At 39.9% G+C, this 21,681-nt stretch overlaps 1 protein-coding gene across 1 annotated transcript in view; it reads left to right on the top strand.

Annotated features, from left to right (window-relative positions):
* Positions 1-13,410, top strand: part of NDUFA12 (NADH:ubiquinone oxidoreductase subunit A12) — a 28,951-nt gene extending 15,541 nt beyond the window's left edge. Inside the window, exon 4 of the mRNA XM_006741855.3 lies at positions 13,128-13,410. Within this exon, the coding sequence (XP_006741918.1) occupies positions 13,128-13,308 (181 nt within the window). The 3' untranslated portion in view covers positions 13,309-13,410. The remainder of the gene's footprint in view (positions 1-13,127) is intronic.
* Positions 13,411-21,681: the final 8,271 nt, after the last annotated feature.

Genomic DNA, 21,681 nt, shown 5'->3' with positions numbered 1-21,681 from the left:
TAAGGTTTAATACTATCTACAGTTTCAGCCATGCACTGGGGGTCTTAAAACTGCAGATGAGCGGGAACTACTGTATGTTGCTAATACAATTGATCCTTGATTGGTAAATTGCATCTGATGAGAGGAATTAGAAATGCCTGGTGAGTTAGCTATGTTTGGGCTTCCCTGAGACTGCTGCTCTCAGAACTGGTATGTCCTTTGTGAGAATGGGAATCCAGAAGCTGTGCTGTGGAGTTGTCACTGGAGATGTTAGCTTTTGTGGAGCATGAAGCCTTTACGTCAGGGTAGCTCCTGCACCTGATACGGCTCTCATCTTCTTTGAGCCTGTGCTTTGTCACCTAGGGAGCCAAAAAAATAAGAAGAATCGGTCCTGGATGGCTGGGTGAGCAGCTGCCGCCTTCAAGAACTACTGCGAAGTCTCCCAGTGAGAGGGACGCCGGATATTGCCCAGCTGGCAAGCTGTGCTCTGTCCTCTTGTCTCTCTGAGTCGCCCGGTGCCAGGGATGCCCTGTGCTAGTGTATGAATCCGTTCAGTAGCTGCATAATCTCACCTAGAGAAGGATTCCCTTCTGAAGTGTCAAGTGTTGGGACGCCTGGTGGCTCCGTGGGTTAAATGTCCAACTCTCGATTTCAGCTCGGGTCATGATCTCAGGGCTGTGAGACTGAGCTCCACATCGGGCTCCATGCTGGGCATGGAGCCTGCGATTCTCTCTGTCTCTCCCTCTCCCTCTGCCCTTCCCCACCCCTCTCTCACTCTTAAAAAAAGTGTTAAGTGTTTTTCATAGAATCAGGGAATTTCTTTAATAAACTTCTGTAGTTCACATAACGTTCCCTAATCTTGTGGGAACATTAGAAATCTTCTGAGGGGGGAAAAAAGAAATCTTGTGGGAAAATGAGTTCATTTTATTTATCTCATTGCAAGGCCTTCATTTCTTTGACTGTCAGAAGCCAGGAAGGCTGCTAGGGCTACCAGTAGATACAAGGGGTGTGTGCTGGTGCGAATGTCCGAATGGGCAGTAGAGCTACATGCACCCTGAAAATAAAAAACAGTGCCTAGAACCTAGCACAGTACTCAGCTTACAAATCATTTCTTCAAAAAATCTTTATTAATAAAGTGTCAGGCACTGATGGATTTATACATTCACAGTGATAAGCAAAATATATGATCCTTGCTATCTTGGAGTTTATAGTAACTCAATGAATACTAGCTGGTAGACTAATACTGTACTCTAACTTAGTGTCTGTTATCTTCCTTTTTACAGTACCTTCATTCTCTTAGCGAAGTTCTATTCTCTTATAGAATCAGCAGTGAGATTTTAATTTCTTTTTCAGTTTATATTAGCTTAACTTGACTGAACAGAATACTCAAAGTATTTCAGTAGATTACAAATACTGTTTTATACCACTTCTGATTGTCCTTAATTTTATCTTTGTTTTAAATGAGCTAATTGCTGCCATCTACATAGTAATGCATAAAAGTCTTTATTTTCATTTTTATGGAAGTTAGCTTTTGCATAGAATTAGTGACCAATAAACCAATTAAGTAACTAGTATCTACATGAAATTTGACAAGACAAAAGGTTGAGAGTAAATTGGTGGAAAGTTTGGGCTCTTTTATGCATAATATAAAATTACCGTTTCTACTTATATCAGGAGAAACAAAGATGCTTTTTTGTGGTTTGAAGTGTTATACCCTGAAATCCTTTAAATCAGGTTAAAACCAACAAATAGGGCTTGCCTAGATTTTGCTCTACCGTGTATATACTTTTTTCCCACTTGGTGGCACCTTATGTTCATTTCTACACTAAGTAACGTCTTTTCTCCCTCAGTATAGTACAGCCGGTATCTCCTTGTATGTTGTTTTTCTTACTAAAATTAATGGTTAAATTACTGAACTAATACATAAATCCATTCTTTTAAAAATAATAGCATATGTTGAAAATCTCCCTTTTTTAACGGAAAATAATTTTGGTCTTGAAGATTTTTTCCAGGGCCATGGTGAAATTAAATGTTTTGCTCTTGTGAGAATTCCTTTTCCTTGTGGTCAGCTTTTTTTTCAGTTAGCATCTGATGTTGTAGATGCCTTTGTAGAAAAGCAGGTTGCGAGTTGGGATTGCTCGGGGGTGGTAGGAATCAAGGATGCTTCAGAGGTTTTGAGCTTGAGAGGTTGGGTAGATGGTAGTACCATTCATTGAGATGGGAATACTGGGAGAAGGGTAGGATGGGGAGTGGAGGATTGCAATCGGAAGCCTTTTTTGGATGTAGTAGGAAGTTGAGATACCTGTCAGAGAGTAAATATGTCAAGTGAACAGCCAGTATATAAACCTGGAGTTTAGGACAGAGGTCAAGCTAGCAAAGACGAATGAGAAGTAGCTAGCAACGTAGGAAGGCGAGAGAATAGCATTTCAACAAAACAGGCTAGCCGTATCGATTGTTGCTGAGAGATTACATAGGATTAGGATAGAGAAGTGTCATTTGACTTGGCAATATGAACTTCATTGAATCTAAATGGAATTTGTTCTTAAGAATATGAGAGATCATGGGGCACCTGGGTGGGTCAGTTGGTTGAGCGTCTGACTCTTAATTTTGGCTCAGGTCATGGTCTCAGGGTGTGGGATGGAGCCCCTGGCTCCACACAGGTCTGCTTGAGGATTATCTCCCTCTCCATCTGCCCCTCCCACTGCCTGCATGCGCCTCTCTCTCTCTCTCTCTCTCTCTCTCGTCTCGCAAATTAATTAATTAATTTTTAAAAAAGGATGTGAGAGATCAGGGACGCCTGATCTGGGTTGCTCAGTTGGTTGAGCGTCTGACTCTTGATCTCCACTTGGGTCTTGATCTTAGGGTTGTGGGTTCAAGCCCCGTGTTGGGCTCCACACTGGGCATGGAACCTACTTAAAAAAATGTGAGAGGGACGCCTGGGTGGCTCAGTCAGTTAAACATCTGCCTTCGGCTCAGGTCATGATCCCAGGAGCCCCACACTGGGCTCCCTGCTCAGCGGGGAGTCTGCTTCTCCCTCTGCCTTTGCTGTTCCCCCTGCTTGTGCTCTCTCCCTCTCTCTCTCTCAAATAAATAAATTTTAAAAAAATCTTATAAAAAAATGTGAGAGATCAGAAAAGTTGAAAGAATCTGGCAGGGAGCAGGGATAATCTATATAGCCCCCTAAGAGATAACCACTGTCAACATTTGGCTTATTTCCTTTAGTCCTTTTAAATAATTTTTTATGTAGTAGTTCATAATCATACAAGGTTTTTTTTTACCTCTTAGTATTATAAGCAATTTTCCATGTTATTAAAACAGTACAATCACTGTTCATTTTTTTCTAATTATAAAAATGTACAATTGTTATAGAAAACCTGGAAAATTCAGAAATATATGAGGTAGAAACAAAAATTCTAATTCCTTGGGCGCTTATGTGGCTTAGTTGGTTAAGTGTCTGCCTTCAACTCAGGTCATGATCCCAGGATCGTGGGATTGACATTGGGCTCCCTCCTTAGCGGGGAGTCTGCTTCTTTTCCCTCCACCCTTCCCCCCCCTGCTCGTGCTCTCTCTCTCTCTCAAATAAATAAATAAAATCTTAAAAAAAAACCAAAACTAATTCCTTGGCCCAGAAACAAGCACTGTAAATATTTCATTCATTCATTGAATGAATATTTGAGGGTCTACTTTTGAATAGGGAAGGAATATTTTGAGAGGATCACAGTGTGGAGAACAGATTGTAATTTATTAATCATACCCTCTTTAGAAGAAGGTTTGTGATTATAAATAACTATACATAGATATGTGTATGTTATATATGTCTTTATTACATATAATATTTTGTTTGATATCCCCCTCTTCTCACTTAATAAGTCACAGACTTTCCCCCATTTCACTAAATATTCTACTTGTCAGTTTGAGGTTTTTAGTGTCTGAGAGGCTTTTGGTGTATAAAGGATTAATGGAAATTTGAGTTTAATATTAATATGCTGTTTAGTACAGCTGCAATTTTTATATCACAATTCTTTTTTACTTTTTGTTTTAGTTCCAGTTGGTTAACATGCAGTGTTATATTAGTTTCAGGTGTATAATATAGTGCTTCAACACTGCATACATCACCTGGTGCTCATCACAAGTGCACTCCTTAATCCCCATCACCTGTTGTGCCCATCCCCCCCCCCACCTCCCTCTGGGGGAGAACAATCATCAGATTGTTCTCTATTAAGAGTTAACAGCTGCAGGAACCAGGCTCAGTCGGTTAAATGTCTGCCTTTGGATCAGATCATGATCCCAGAGTCCTGGGATCGAGTCCTGAATCGGGCTTCTTCCTCAGCGGGGAGATTGCTTCCCCTCTGCCTGCTTCTCCCCCTGTTTGTGTGTGTGCTCTCTCTCTCTCCCTCGCTAACAAATACATAAATAAAATCTAAAAAAAAGAATTACAGCTGCAATTTTTAAAACCTAGTTGTTCTTAAGCCTTGAGGTCCAGTTTATAAATAGGATAACAAGATTAGTAGATTGAACATTTTTGCATAAAAATAAAGAATAACTATTTTCTCTTGTTTGATGAATGTCTGATAAATTCTAATGGAAAGGATTAAAATCTCCTGAACAATTGTCTCCATTTGCAAGTTTAGTTAATTACATTCCTTTCAACATTTTAGGTCACATTTATAAATGTAGTATTTTTTTTTTCAATATCTTCAAATGTCCAATGTAGATAGATGAACAGACCTATCAAGCAGAATGTTTCTAAGCTCTTGGATGACTCATGTTTAGCCAAGCCAGAAACTTAAGGGTCATCCTCACAAGTCTTCATGATGTCCGGTCTATCAGCAGGTTCTTTGTGCTTAATTTCCGAGTAGGTCCCACATCTGATCATGACCTCTATCACTATTACTGTGGTCCAAGTCACAGTTCTCTTTCCTGAAACAACTTCTTTTTTTTTTTTAACTATTTGTTTGTTTGTTTGTATATTGAGAGAAAGAATATATGCCCTGAGATCATGACCTGAGCCAAAACCTTATCCTTTAATCTTGTTTGCAGAGTTTTAAGACAGACATTTCAGTTTCTGTGTAATAGAATTACACCTTTTTTTTTTCTTTATGGCTCTTTGCTTTTAATGTTAATCTTAGAAATAGTGCTTCACATTTTATAAATATCACTATATCTTATGAATGTATTCACTCACATTTTATCTGAGCATTATTAATCTGTCTGGAATCTATTTTGATATATGGTTTAGGAAATCTGTTTTTTTTCCCAACAAAATTAATCATCCTAGCATAATTTGTTGAGAAATATTTAGTTTCCCCAATAATTTGATATGCCAGGCTTATCTTATATATATTTTAGTCTGTTTGGGGAATTTTTTTCTAGTATTATTGTACTTTTTTTTTTTTAACTAGTTTTTATACCAGTCTAATGTTTGGGACTTTAAGGTCTGGTAATGTCAGCCTTTCCTGATTGTTGTGAGTTTTCAAAATTTTCTTGGGTAGACTTTCAGCTGATCCTTAGAATTATAATTGTCAAACCCTGTTAGGACTTTGATTCATGTTGCATTTAATTAAAAATAACAGTTACTGAGCCAGCGAGATTTGAATTGTCTTTTTTTGTTGTTGTTGTTGTTTTAATCAGAGAGAGAGAACACAAGCAGGGGGAGCAGCAGGCAGAGGGAGAAGCAGGCTCCCCGATGAGCAAGGAGCCCGATGAGGAACTCGATCCCAGGACCTTAGTATCATGACCTGAGCTGAAGGCAGCTGTCCAACCCCAACCGACTGAGCCACCCAGGCGTCCCTGAGTTGATTGTCTTGTAATGAACTCTTTTTTTAAGATTTTATTTATTTATTTGACAGAGAGAGACACAGCTAGAGAGGGAACACAAGCAGGGGGAGTGGGAGAGGGAGAAGCAGGCTTCCCGCGGAGCAGGGAGCCCGATGCGGGGTCCGATCCCAGGACCTCGGGACCACGACCCGAGCCGAAGGCAGATGCCCAATGACTGAGCCACCCAGGCGCCCCTATAATTTAAGTTTCTTGACCAAAAGGTTCTTTTCATTCATTGGGAAGTTGTGTCCAAGCCTTAGCTTTGTAGCATATGTGCTGTGGTATCTTGGGAAAGTCATTTCAATTCTGTTTGCTCAGTTTTAAAATAGGAAGTACCTACGCTAGTATTAAATAAGTGACTGAATGTTGTATGTGAGTATGTTTCATAAACTAAAGTCGGAAAGAGTAATCATTTTAGTGTGGTTCATATTTTTACCTCAAAAAACAATCACATTTTTCTTTAGTCTTTCATATACTTTTTAAAAATAATTTTTATTTATTTTTTAAGTAACCTCTCCACCCAACATGGGGCTTGAGCTGACAACCCCGAGATAAAGAGTTGTATGCTCCACCGACTAAGTCAGCCACATGCCCCTCATATCCATTTTTTGAAAAACTGAAAAAAAATCTTTGGAATTTCTATGCCTAGTGATGTTAAGTGAAAACATCTGAGGGGCGCCTGGGTGACTCAGTCGGTTAAGCGTCTGCCTTTGGCTCAGGTCATGATCCCAGGGGCCTGGGATCAAGCCCCACATCAGGCTCCCTGCTCAGCAGAGAGTCTGCTTCTGCCTTTCTCTCTCCCCCTGCTCATGCTCACTCTCTCTCTCTCAAATAAATAAATAAAATCTTAAAAAAAAAAAGAAAGAAAGAAAACATCTGAAACATGAACATTATGGTCAGAAGCCAGCCTTGATTCCCAAAATTAATAATGTATATTATCCAAGGAGAAGAAAGATTCAAAACTGCCTAGATTTTTGTTACTGTTATTTGCTGTTATTTAGTAAGATTTTATTTCTGGGAATTTTCTGAAAGGGAAAATTAAACTTTCTTTGTTATTAATAACATTTTTTTAATTAAGTGAATCTTGATTTGAAAAATACTAGTTTAAAATTATAATGCTCTTTCTATTTGAAATAGGAGCAATTGTAGCTCTAATTAAATAACAGTAGCTAAACCAAAAAGAGATAAATCAAAAATCACTTTAAAGAAGGGGCGCCTGGGTGGCTCAGTCGTTAAGCGTCTGCCTTCGGCTCAGGTCATGATCCCAGGGTCCTGGGATCGAGCCCCGCATCGGGCTCCCTGCTCTGCGGGAAGCCTGCTTCTCCCTCTCCCTCCCCCCCCTGCTTGTGTTCCCTCTCTCGCTGTGTCTCTCTCTGTCAAATAAATAAATAAAATCTTTAAAAAAAAAAAAATCACTTTAAAGAAGAAAACACGTACAGATGTGCCATGGTTGTAGGTGTTCAGGACCTGGCTGCTGTGAGCTGAGACAGACCTGCAGGTGACTCCAGATCGTGGGCCTCAGAGCATGACCCTCCTTCCTGGAAGGACTGATGGTCCAAGGGATCCCCTGACACTTCTGGGCCTCTGTGGGCTGCAGGTGGAGCAACAAGAGTAAAAGGACCACTTGGGGAAGGGTGGAAGTTGGACTTCACGCTAGCCAACTGTTGGCCTGTTGTGATCATTTTCTTTTCTTAGCTTCTTGAGTTTTCTGTCCATCAATACAACTGCCATACAGCTTTCTTGGGCTCTTTTCTCATGGAAGAGGATCTCCTTTCTATAGTAGGAAATGTTTTTCTCCAGTTCTTTGCCCATGCGTTCCACCATCTTCTTGTAGAGGTTGTGAATCTGATATGTGGAGTTCATGTTTCTACACATGTTGGGAAGTTTCTTCTTTATTTCTAAGCAGTGTATTTCCTCCTCAGATAATTTTCCCTGAAGTTGCATGACATGTTCTTAATGTAATTTGGAGCTTCAGCTGCTGAATCTCACTTTCAAGCTGTGAATTTTCAACTGCAAAGATGCTTCCTCAGTTTGGAGCCTTGTTTGTCCTGTAAGCTCTTCATTAGTTTGCTTTTCTTCCCAAAATTTTCTGGTTATTTCTGGATTTTCCTCTTCAGAACTTTGAAAGGATCCATTGAAATCAGCATCATCAGTGATACGTTTCAGATCAACTTCTGTTCGATAGACAAGGTCATTGCCATTTTCCGCTTCACTCTTGTGCTCAGTTTCCCAGTTCACGTGATCCAAGTGTGATCTCTAAGGAGATAAGGCAAGGGGATGGTCCTTAGCAGGTTTTCAGCCATTGATACTAATTGGCTGACTTTATCTTTCGATTCCTGTTCCATTCATGCATTCAGCTGCTCCAGCCCTTTCTTCTTCTCCTTTTCCTGGACTGTGCTTCTATCTAACAGTTTCTTGTGTAATAGAATTACACAGTTTCTTGGTGGAGTAGTTCTGGACTTTCTGGGAAATGAGTATTTTCATTCAAATCATCCATTATTTTCTTCTGAAGCTGTTCTCCATCCGCTGGTGCCTTTTTAAAAAGATCTTATTTATTTGACAGAGCAAGCATGAGCAGAGGGAGAAGCAGAAAGGGAGGGAGTAGGAGAGGGAAAGAATCTCAAGCAGACTCTGCTAAGTGCTGAGCCCAGCATGGGGCTTGATCCCAGGACCCTGAGATCATAACCTAAGCCAAAGGCAGACACTTAACCAACTGGGCCACCCAGGTGCCCCAAAGATTTTTATTTTTATTTATTTTTAATTGAAGCATAGCTGACATATAATATTACATTAGTTTCAGGTGTGCAACATAGTGACTTGACATTATATACATTATGAAATGCTCAGCACACCCATGTGATCATACAAGGTTATTACATTCTTATTGATTATATTCCCTATGCTGTATTTTACATCCCTGTGACTTATTTTATAACTAGAAGTGTGTACCTCTTAATCCCTTTCACCTGTTTCACCCATTTTCCCCACTCCCTCCCCATTGGCAACCACAAGTTTGTTCTCTGTATGTATATATAAGTCTTGTTTCTGTTTTGTTTTTTTTGTTGTTGTTTTTGGATTCCACACATAAGTGAAATTATATGGTACTTGTCTTTCTCTGACTTATTTCCCTTAGCATAATACATTCTAGATTCATCCATGTTGTTACAAATGGCAAGATGTCATTCCTTTTTTTATGGTTGAGTAATATTCCATTGTTTATTGTTTATATATAGCATGTCTTTATCCATTCATTTATTGATGGATGCTTAGGTTCCTTCCATATCTTGGCTATTGTAAGTAATGTGGCAAGGCACATAATTGTATATGTCTTTTTGATTAGTGTTTTTGTTTTCATTGGGCAAATACCCAGAAGTGGTATTAATGGATGATATGGTATTTTTTTTTTTAAGATTTTATTTATTTATTTGAGAGAGAGCACCAGCACCAGGGGTGGGGGGAGAGAACACAGGGAGAGGGAGAAGCAAGCTCCCTGCTGAGCAGGGAGCCCAATGCAGGGCTCAATCCCAGGACCCCAAAATCAGGACCTGAGTCGAAGGCAGACACTTAACTGACTGAGCCACCCAGGTGCCCCTGATATGGTATTTCTGTTTTTAATTTTTCAAGGAACCTCCATAGTGTTTTCTGTAGTGACTTCACAAATTTACATTCCCACCAACAGTTGCAACAAGAGTTCTCTTTTCTCCACATCCTTGCCAACACTTATTATTTCTTGTCTTTTTGATACTAGCCATTCTAACAGATGTGAGATGATACTTCATTGTGGTTTTGATTTGCATTTCCTTGGTGATTAATGATGTTGAGCACCTTTTCATGTGTCTGCTGACCATCTATATATGTCTTTGATGAAATGTGTATTCAGGCCTTCTTCCTGTTTTTTAATCAGATTGTTGTGTGTTGAGTTGTATGAATTCTTTGTACATCTGGGATTTTTTTTTTTTAATTTTATTATGTTATGTTAGTCACCATACAATACATCATTAGTTTTTGATGTAGTGATCCACGATCCATTGTTTTTGTATAACCCCCAGTGCTCCATGTAGTACGTGCCCTCCTTAATACCCATCACCGGGCCAACCAATCCCCCGTCCCATACATCTGGGATATTAATACCAATCTTAAAAACTTTTCATTTGCAGTGATTTTTTTTTTAAGATTTTATTTATCTATTTGTCAGAGAGAGAACACAAGCAGGGGGAGCAACAGGCCAAGGGAAAAGCAGGCTCCCGCTGAGCAAGGAGCTCGATGCGGGACTCGATCCCAGAACCCTGGGATCATGACCTGAGCCAAAGGCAAATGCCCAACCTACTGAGCCACCTAGGCATCCATCTCATTTGTAGTGATTTTTAAAAATTCATTTTATATGGCATATGTTTTAATTTTTTTAAGATTTTATTTATTTATTTGTCAGAGAGCAAGAACAAGCAGGGGGAGCAGCAGGCAGAGGGAGAAGCAGGCTCCCCGCTGAGCAAGGAGCCCGATGTGGGGCTCAATCCCAGGACCTTGGGATCATGACCTGAGCTGAAGGCAGACATTTAACCGACTGAGCCTCCCAGGCATCCCATATATTTTAATTTCTTAAATTTCCTTTTAGGCTATTTTATTCTTCACAAATAAATCCCTCCATTTTGCACTTTGAATGGCAGACAACCTCACACTGAGAGACTATTAAAGTGAAGTATATTTTCAAAGAAGGGGAGTGTCTTCCTTCCCTATTCCTTGGCATACTCTTCCTCTTAAACAACTGAAAATAGGATCAACCACTGATGGGATTTATGTCCATTTGAGTTATGTTGTAATTGTGATTTAATATCTTTGTTTTCAGTTATTTTGACACACTTCAATGTATTTGAATACTGGGTTTTTTTCTAAAATGTAATATATTTTCATTATTTCCTAAAATGTAATATATTTTCTTTATAAATATTGATCTCTTTTGAATTTATAACATTTTCCCTTTCTGTCAGTTTTCTTACTTGTATTCTCACTGACTTTACCATCAAGTGTAAGCAGTTTTATATTTTGTCCTTTAGGATAATAATGGTGGTATAAAATTGAAGTGGGTTTAGGGCCAGCTACAACATAGTTTTCTAGACAAGGCCATTAGGCCATTGGCGTCTTTAATTTAGTGGAATAAAAATGACCCCGCTGAGTGTGCTTGGCTGGCCCATTTGGTGGAGCATGGGACTCTTGATCTCGGGTTGTAAGTTTGAGCCCCACCTTGGGTGTAGAGAGTACTTAAAAGATAAAAAAATTAAAAAAAAATTTTTATGACCCAGCTGAAAATCTGTTTTGCCAAAGCTCTTTGGTGTGGAAACCTAGAAGGTATGATATACTTAGCCTTTATTTAATAACAACAACAGAGGGTTACATCAGCCTACCAGATTATAAACATTTTCTTGTTTCTTATAGCTCTTCATACTGCCATCATGAGAATAAATTATTGCTTATTCATTCCTTACTCTTGCCTGTGGCCTTGCTGGATAAACATTTTCAGATTTTATGTATTATGGTAAAAAATATTTTTAGTTTTTTTTTTTTTTTTTAAGATTTTATTTATTTATTTGACAGAGAGAGAGAACAAGTAGGCAGAGAGGCAGGCAGAGGGAGAGGGAGAAGCAGGCTCCCCGCCGAGCAGGGAGCCCGATGCGGGGCTCGATCCCAGGACCCTGGGAGCATGACCTGAGCCGAAGGCAGCCGCTTAACCGACTGAACCACCCAGGTGCCCTATTTTTAGTTTTCTTGAGCATTTTCTGTTTCTCCATGAGATCTTCAGTCCCTCACTTAAGTAACTGAACAGGCGTATATAAGATTTAGACTCTGATTCCTTAAATATCATTTTAACCTTCAAGAGTCTTTACAGCAATTATTCAAATAATTTTTCTATTATTTTATTCAAATAAATTAGTTGCTTAAGCTGCCTCAACAGGGTAAAAGTTAAATGTTTCTACTGTGCCTTAAGCTTACATAAAGCCCCTTGAGAAGTATCAGCCTTGGTTTTGACAACTAATCCCTCCTTTGAGTGGCTAGTGGAGCCTGTCTCACCGCCATCATCTTGGAGGTTCAGAGTTCCTGTTCATAGTCGCTGTTTATTGGTCCAGGTCACTTTCACTAATCCCATTTCCTCTGGAGGATATGAGACGCCAGCCCAGTGTGTACAGATGTCTTCATTCTTTATTATGGTAGCAGGTCATGATACATCTTTAGACAAAATATAGCAAGTAATAATAATTTATCATCTCTCTTCTTGGTTTTGTCCAATTACCTAGCTATATCTATCAATTACTGCTCGTAAATATTCTTAAACTTAAATGGCATCATAAACTTCTCATTAGCTGTAGTCTTAGTTATTTTACTGAAACCTCCTCCATTTGCCCTTTTCTCTATAGCTGGGAAGTCCCCCCCCCCTTTTTTTTCTTGGAGCCACATTTCTCTGCTTGTTCCCTCCCCCCACGCCCTTTTCCCATGACATCATCCTGTCTTGTGAGCGAGCTCCCAGCCTTGGGGGATCTGGAATGAATGCTCTCTCCTTCCTGTCCCATGTAAACTCAGCGTGGCTTCCTGCTCAGTTCTCCTCTTTGTCCAGTGGACTTTATGCCTTCTTTCTCTGCCATGAGCAGCAGCATCATTGGCCTCTTCCCTTTCTTCTCCATGTACCCAGCTTCCTTTAAAATTGTTTTTTTTATAAAACACTCAAAACTGAAATACTTGTGAACTTTAGGCTGTGATTTAATGTTCTTAATATAACAAATTGTATGTTCTTTAACATTCGGTCATGAGCTTGAATTTAAGATGCTAGCAGAGACCTCTTTTTTAGCAGGAGCCTTGTTGAGTTTTAAGCTAGAGCTTCATCACCAGAGCTGCCTGAGCATACTGAGACTCCAGAGCAGCCTCTCGCATCTGTCAGCAATACTGTATGCATCAGTTCTGAAATATCTTCTTACATCTACAAGTAGGATATATATTTTAATCAATAGTAGCATGAGTTAATTGGCAGCAGTTTTGTTGTAGAGACACATAAAATAATGTATATCTTAAAATTGCTAGTGTCCTCAAGATACAGTAACAATAAAAGCAATAGCTAACATTGTTGAGTACCTAGTGTGCACAGGAATTTTTCTAGGTGCACTTAATCCTTATGCCATCCTTCAGAAGTCAGGATGCTCAGATGAAAAAGCCAAGGCATAGCAGTTGAGCTTGTAAGTGAGGGAGATTTGAGCTCAAGCCACAGAATAGCCCCAGAGCTGCCCACTTAGCCCTCCTCCCACCACACTACGCTGCCTCTTGTAACTGTCTTTCTTTTCCTCTTTAAGGCATCGTTGGCTTCACTGTATGACCGATGATCCTCCAACAACAAAACCACCTACTGCTCGTAAATTCATCTGGATAAATCATAAGTTCAATGTGAGTGGCACTCCAGAACAATATGTACCTTATTCTACCACTAGAAAGAAGATTCAAGAGTGGGTCCCACCTTCAACACCTTACAAGTAAAGATACTGGAAAACAGTTTGAACATGTGAAATATGGGGCTCTTCATGCAATTGCACTTTCACTGCTTACTATTCACTTGATTAAAATTGTTTGATTAAGCAATGTCTTTTGTGCCTTTTTGCCCTACCTTTATCGTTCATGAACTGCAAAATAGAAGCTGACAAACATGGGTCATCGAAGTAGACTTCTATTGGGGTGGTGCCTGGTTTACAGCTCCCCCCCTTGCCGCTGTGGTCACGTCTATGCTTCCTGACCTGCCCTCACACAGTTGATCAAGAGGGGAAGACCTAAAGCTGAACTGAGCCAACAGATTTTCTCATGGGAATCTGCAGCACAACTGGAGGGACACAGAGGCTAAGAGTTACCAGAGCTGGACAGCTTTCATGGTAGCTGTCTAAGGAGGAGGTTATCAGACATTTCCTATTTCCTGAATTTCGGCTCTTTCCGTTTATTTGTACCCATGAACTATCCCAGGACCCATTCCAATATATTCTTATTTCCTTAAGCTAATTAGGGTCATTGATTTTCTGTTGTTGTTGTGTTGTTGTTGTTGCTTGCAAACAAAAGAACTTTAATATCCAGATTGGTTCCAGAGAATGGATTGTAGGCAAAAGACCTTCAGGGAAATGTGGGATCTCTGGAACTGGTTGTATCTGGGTGGGATGAAAGGTAATGCAACACGCCTCTGTATTCCGGATGGAAAGCTAGCAGCTTCAGTGATCAGACAGCTTATCAGGCTACATTGCCTTTAGTCACCAGTTTCCATGAGCTCCTGAGAAGGCGGCCTTTGGATACTGGTTAGCAGCCACCATAGGACAATTTAACAGTGTTAGGGAAAAAAATGCTGGGATTATGGAACCAGACGGTTGCTTTCAAGAGCACTGGATAACTTACAGGAGAAAATGAACTTCAATTCCCAAATCTCAACTCAAGACATTGAGTAAAACAGGGCATTTATATGACTTTGCTAACCTCAGGTTTCTTATATGAAAATTAAGAGATAGAACTGACTGTTGGTTTAAGGGACATCTGGAAGAAGCTAGAATATCATTGACTACACATTAGGGTTACCTGGGGTGTTTTGTTTGTTTGTTTTTAATAAAGAGGTCCAAGTTACTAAATCAGCATCTCTGAGAGTAGGCTCCCAGCACCAGTATTTTTTAAAGCTCCCCACTCTGTTCCCCACCGATGAATTCATTTGCAGCCAAGGTTATGAACTATTGAGCTAAAGAAATCAATACACCAAACATTCTTCTGAAACATTCTCAGATCGTAAGACACAAAAGTTTGCTCACAGCCTCACTGCTGAGTCTCCCTTACTTAGCTGGATCGAGTTAAATTCGGTGCCCTCAGGAGATACTGTATGCATTGTGCTATGTTGGGACAGTTTGCTGATTGATTAATGAAGAGCAGAACCAAGCACTAAAAGCTGGCCTGTGCTCTGTCCATCTGCCACTTCACTAACTTTTCTGGCAGGGCCCCAAAATTGCTTTCTAATGCCATTAGGAATAGACCAGACTTGTGAGCAATTAGAAGTTCTGTCCAGGTTGCGATACTTTCTGGGTCAGATATGCTGGAGGTTCACCTGTTAAAAGAAAATGTGTGTCATCCTTATGGGGAGGGAGAAGTTCGAAATACACTTGCAGCTGCTAGTGAGTATTGTTCAACATCTATAAGCAGGCTTATGGTTCAGCATTCTCAGTTAATTAGCCAACAACTCTCCACAAGAGCGAAGGGACAGATTGGTAGCAGCATGGTATGGGAAGAGGGTGGCTTAAAGGCACAGAGTGGGGGAAAATCTGCTCCCACAAACTAGAAGTGCCTTCATGGCAAGCTCTCCTACCATCTAAGAAGTGATACAGTTCTACTGGAAATGGTCAACTTTGAGTAGGTGGATCAGATCATACATGGTGTCCCATTGTCTCCAACGTACAGAGCAAATGGAAGTTGTTTCTCAAAGGGAAAACAGTAATCTTTCTGAAGGGTATCATGGCCTTGCTCCAAAATCCTGTGGGCTTCCATTGTGACTCTTGTGGAGAGACTTGTTTCTGACTTCAGTAAGTCTCCCGATCATCCAGATACCGTGAGAGCTGAACAGCTCTGCTGTTCGTAATGAAGTAAACCAGTACTGATCAGATTTCATAATGTTGCAGCAGGTGAGATAGGAACTGAAATTGAATAGCAGTGGCCCTGAACAGCAAATTCTGAAGTTTCAGAAAGCAAAAGCCTTCGTGGGGAATAACACCAAAGCATGCAAATAGTTATGAATAGGAAACTGAAAAAGGTTCATTGAGCAATTTTTAAGAGAGAAAAGAAAAAATACACTAGTCGCCATGATGTTGTGCTGCGTGTCCAAAAAGACCAGTTATTGTTTGAAGGGTTTGTAGTCACGTGTGTGATCAGCTTGCAAAGACCTTGAGGCCTGCTTCACTGCTTTAAATCATGCTCCTCCACATGGAGAAACCCCATCTATAATATCCTCCTCGAAACCAAGTTAATTCATACTCTGGTGCCAAGTGTCCCTGAGTATGAAATGTGGTTGCATCGTGAGTGCACAGTAATCCAGCCACATTTGTCAGCTCTGGCTCGAGGAAGGTGACGTGTGAGACTTAAGCAGATAATGGAATTACACAAGTGGACTTGTCATGGTAGATTGTTTAACAAACCCACCGGGATAGAACTGGCCTCTGAAAAGTTGTTTCCCAGGCTGACGTCTGGGGTTGATCCAGCCTCCCTGTCCCAGAGCGAGGGGGATACCCAAGTGCCGCTGTGCTGCGCATTTCATCTACGTGCATACAGCGTAAACGGTGTCCCCTGCGTTGCACAATACGTTAGTTCTGGGTTACTCACCAGGATGTGTCAGAGAGAGGATCCAGTTCCTGGAAAGCATATGTCTAGACATCTGCTGTTTGTGCTTGCCCAGCATTGCTTTTCCTTTCTTCTGTCAGAGAATCCCAATTTCTCTCGGGGACCATCCTTCCCCTTCTTTTAGTCTATATGGGTCAGTGGACTTTTCACCACTCTCTAATTCTCAGAATATTATATCCCACTGGCTTTGGTGATTGATTCCAGAAAGAATAAGTGACCCAAGACATGCCAATGAAACTCAAGTACAGGACATGAGTTGGAAATACTGGAAAATAGAATTCTTCATTCGGTAAGAGCTGAAGCTTGGAGGATACATGTCCAGTGTGGGAGGTGCTCCACTAAGGAAGGCAGCCTGACAGTAAAGTCAGTGTAAAGGACAGTGAAGCCGAGACAGGGAACAAGACAGATTTCTGATGACGGTGTGGAGCACCTGGCTCCAGAGGTGCCTGAAGCTAGAACTCACACAGACTTTTCAGTTCTGGGAACCAATACATTTCCCTAATGTTTTTTCCTGAAGCTAGATTGACTTAGGGTTCTTTCCCTTGCAACTGAATGTCCTCACTGATCTAACATCCTTATGACTTGATTGTTTCTCTATAGTAATGAAATTTGTTATTGGTATGCACTATCTTTCTTATTAGATATGGCCCTGATTGGGATGCTTGGGTGGCTCAGTCGGTTAAGCATCTGCCTTCGGCTCAGGTCATGATCCCAGGGTCCTGGAATTGAGTCCCACATCGGGCTCTCTGCTCCCTGGGAAGCCTGCTTCTCCCGCTCCCTTTGCTTGTGCACTCTCTCTCTGTCAAATAAATAAAATCTTAAAAAAAAAGATATATATAGCCCTGATTATGAATTTTCTGATTCATAAATGTGGGCATATGATGGACCAGTGGTGTCAGGATTTATTACCATCAACTAATAAATAGCTATATTTAAAATTTTTTAAGTTTGTGCTGAGGTGGATACATACATTCTATGAAGCCTCTGCATATGCATTTGAGGATATGTCCAGGTCTCTAAAATTCCTGCAAGTGATGGATGATTCCAGTTGGAGAGGCCTGTGGATTTGCAGATTCAGTGGCATGTTGCCTGGTATTGGAACTTTGAGCTGCAATAAAATTGCTAAAAAATGGTCAATCATTATTATATCACTAAATAAGGCTAAGCATCCACCCCACAGTTTTAGGTGATTTATAATACTCTTTTCAAAGCAATAGGAGGATGAAAAATTACATGCCAGAAAAAATCTGCATCCTAATTTGAAATTTAAATTAAGTTTCCACAAAAATTATTTTCTCATGTATGAAAAGCTATCTGTTTCAGGTAGGATTAATTTGTAATGTTAATGTTCAAAAATTACTCATAGAAGAAGCAGGTGGCTATAGAAAGGCCATCCACACACAATATATATATATCACAAGTATCATCCAATCAAATAGAGCAATATTCAATGAAGGCTAAGAGAGGATGCCCATGGGGTGGGTGTTGGTCATTAGAATTCGGAAGGCATCTGTATTTTGAAAGAGAATATACAATATTAAAACAATTTGCATTGGTAAAATGAATGAAACAATCCATCGTATTATTTTCATGATACAAACTGTAAGTAACAACTCAGCAAAACTCTTGGCTGTTCGGACATGTGAGTTAAAGAAAAAAGTATTGAGAATTGGGATTGACTGCTAATAGCGGTTTCTTTCTGAGGTGATGGAAATGTTCTAGAATCAGATCGTGATGATGGTTGCACAACACTGAATATACTAAGAACTACTAACTTAAACACTACAGAATGGTGTCTTCTGTGCCACGTGATTTTTATCTCAATTTTTAGAAAGGGTTTAAGAAACTTAGTTTTAATAGATTATTGACAGTAATCCTGTATCTTCAGCACATAAAAAAGTGACATTTACCCTACTATCGATCTTCTTAAAGTCTACTCTGTCTCTTGGGCAAGCACCATATGATTATTCCATCTTTTGGCAATTAGGCATAACATAGTTTGAGTTGAGTCTTCTGCAAATTCCATTATCTGAAAGCAAGTGCAATGTGGCTTTGAGGGCAGATAAAGTATGGAGTAAAGGTCTGGGAGGAGAGCGGAAAGGAAGGGAGGGAGGAGAAGGTAGGTGAGGATGTCAAATTCCTAAGCATTCTAAGACCACACAGAAGTTAGACAGCTGTTAGGGAGGGCTGGATTCTGATCTTACTAGGATGTCCTGATACTAGATTTTGATACCTCTGGCTCACAGAGAATCTCAGGAAGCTTTGGCCAAAGAGAAAACCAATCTAAAAGTGCCATCAATAAGACATTTAATAATACACATATTAAAGAATCTGTAGTTAGACTTCAGTAAATAGTAGTTTCTAAGTTCAGTGGCTCAATACCATTATCAAGGACTCTGGTTTTTCCCATCTCTCCACTCTCCCATCCTCAATATGGTGATTTATTCTCTTAATTTGGCTCCTTCCATAGTCCTAAAATGGTTACCACAGTTCTAGGCATCACATGCAGATCACAACATCCAGAGCCAGGAATAGGGGGATGCCCGGGTCTTATATCCTTTCCGAGAGGACAAAAATCCTACCAGAAACTTCCAGAAGTCCCTTGGCCAGAACTGCATCTCTTGCCCATGTCAAAACCAGTCATTTGACAAGGATCATAAGATGACCAAGTCTGATTTATTTATCAACAGTCATCTCCAGAGGGCCAGACAAGGACTCAGTCTTGTTGAAAGACACAAAAGGCAAAGTTAAGGTTCTGTTAGCAAAGGCTGGAGGAAAACTCGACTAGCATTAATGATATCTGTCATGGAGAATCCTAATCTGAGCTTGGTGATGCCAACTGATTCTAGTGGTGTCATGATCAATATTCCCCAGTGGAGAAAAGTGGCCTTGTCTGCTGGAAAAAATACAATCCTACTGAGACTTTGTCCAAAAATGTAAAGCTCTTTTGATAAACCTCTTTGTATTTTGATATGTACTTATATGCGACCTCAGATGAGCTCCTTCACTTAGGTAGGCTTTACCAGAGAATCTCAAAAAAGGCTGTTGCATTTGGAGACAGCTTGCCCTGCAGGTTGACCTGGATTTTTCGGTTGGAGAATTGAGATGGCCATTAATATTTGTCATATAACTATGTTTGCTTCAGCTCCCTTGTTGTCCTCACACTGTAAATTAAAACCCTTAACTTATTTTCCATTGTTGAAGAGAGCTACGATCTTCTCATATTTTCCCTCATTGTCCCTCAGAGCATACTTTCTCCCTGACTTTTGACTGAGCAATGGCTGCCTTGCTTTCATTTCTTGTTAGTGTGTTTGCTCATTGAGTTTGATGTCGAGATTTCTTTTAGGGTCCAGAATTAGCCACTCATTTTGCACACTGCAAGTGTGTCTACTCTGGTTTTGGAGAACATTTTGGAATCTAAGAAAGTAACTTCTTTGACCGACTTTATAGCATATTCATACAATTTATGAGTCAATGATTATTTCAGAACATTCGATTGTTGGATTCCTATTTTATTAACAAACGCCCTGCGCAATTTTGTTCTTCTCTCCAGCAATGCTTAGTCAGGGAAGCAATGTGACAGATTGGAAAGGTAATTGTTTCTAGAGTGGACCTAAGGCCACCCTATAGGTTATTGGCCATGTAGCTTGGAACAAACTTCTAGGAACTCAGTTTCCTCATCTAGAGCATATTGATAATAAAACCCTCCTCACAGAGTTGTCAGGCAAAACATCTGATATATGGTAGTCATTACTATTATTATCATACCTTAATTTTTTGGTAATTTTCATTTTATTTGTTTTTAAACCGCTTTATTGAGGTATGATTGACGTGTAAAAAGCTGTACATATTTATTGTATACAACTCGATGAACTTGGCAATAAGTATACACCCAAGAAACCATCATCATCTTCAAGGCCAAAAACATATCCATCACTTCCCAACTCTTTATTATTATTAAATTTTTTGAGATAATAATGCTTAATATAAGATCTACTTTCATAACAAATGTTAAGTATGCAATATAACATTGTTAGCTGTAGGCTCTGTGCTGTATACTGGATCTCCAGAGGACATACCTTAATTATTTTTATAGGCTCATAGGCAAAAGATCCCAAAACCTAACAAAAATTTTAGAATATGGGCACCTGGGTGGCTCAGTCTGTTAAGCGTTTGCCTTCAGCTCAGGTCATGATCCCGGAGTCCCGGGATCAAGTCCCACATCGGACTCTCTGCTCAATGGGGAGTCTGCTTCTCCCTCTGCCCCTCACCCCTCTCTCATGTCTCTCTCACTCTCTCTTTCTCTCAAATAAATAAATAAAATCTTTTTAAAAAATTTTAGAATAATGATAATTTAGTTTACTGATTTATAGTTTTTTTTTAAGATTTTATTTATTTATTTGAGAGAGAGAGTAAGAGAGAGAGAGAGCACAAGAGGGAGGAGCGGGAGAGGGAGAAGCAGACTCCCCGCCGAGCAGGGAGCCCGATGCGGGACTCGATCCCGGGACTCCAGGATCATGACCTGAGCCGAAGGCAGTCGCTTAACCAACTGAGCCACCCAGGCGCCCTGATTTATAGTTCTTAAAAGCATGATCAATTTTAGGCCTTTTTACCATTATTTATTGTAAATAAATAGAATCAAATAAATACTAGTTCAACTAAACCTTATAATAGGTGTCAATATAGGTCACTATATAGTACACTTACTATGATGAACACTAAGTAATGTATAGAATTATTGATTCACTATATTGTCTCCTGAAATTAATATCACACTATGTTAACTATGCCGGAATTAAAATTAAAAACTTAATAAAAAACATAGGTCACTATACAAGAATGACTTAGAGATATTTTTAAAAGTTATTTTATGGGGCACCTGGGTGGCTCAGTCGGTTAAGCATCTGACTCTTGATTTTGGCTCAGGTGATGATCTCAGGGCCATGAGATCAAGCCCAGTGTTGGGCTCTAAGCTCAGCATGGAGTCTGCTTGAGATGCTCTCTCCCTCTGCCTCTGCCCCTCCCCACACACCCGCCCACTCCCCACCCCTGCTTGCGCGCACATGCATGTACATACACCCTCCCTCTCTGTCTCAAAATAAATTTTAAAAATCTTTAAAAAATAAAGTTATTTTATGCAATATTTCCTTAAGTTTTAATAAAAACTTAATTTTGAATTATTATTATTATTTTTAAAAGATTTTATTTATTTGAGAGAGTACGTGGGTGGGGGGAGGAGCAGAGGGAGAGAGAGATGCAGATCCCCCACCGAATGCAGAGCCCCACATGGGGCTCAATCCCAGGACCCTGGGGTCATGACCTCAGTTGAAGTCAGACACTTAACCAACTGAGCTGCCCAGGCGCCCCTTGAATTATTATTTTACTGATTAAAAAATCCTTAATAAATGTAACATATTTGGAAACAAAGCTAAAAATATTAACTATGATATTAGATTTTATCTTTATAGTACCTTCCTTTAATTTATGGGAAATTTATTTTATGTT

Source organism: Leptonychotes weddellii, chromosome 5 (genome assembly GCF_054177405.1).
Source record: "Leptonychotes weddellii isolate Sample4059 chromosome 5, ASM5417740v2, whole genome shotgun sequence".
Classification (NCBI taxonomy): Eukaryota; Metazoa; Chordata; class Mammalia; order Carnivora; family Phocidae; genus Leptonychotes; species Leptonychotes weddellii.
The sequence above is the reverse complement of the archived record's forward strand: the minus strand, read 5'-3'. Positions and strand labels throughout refer to the sequence as shown.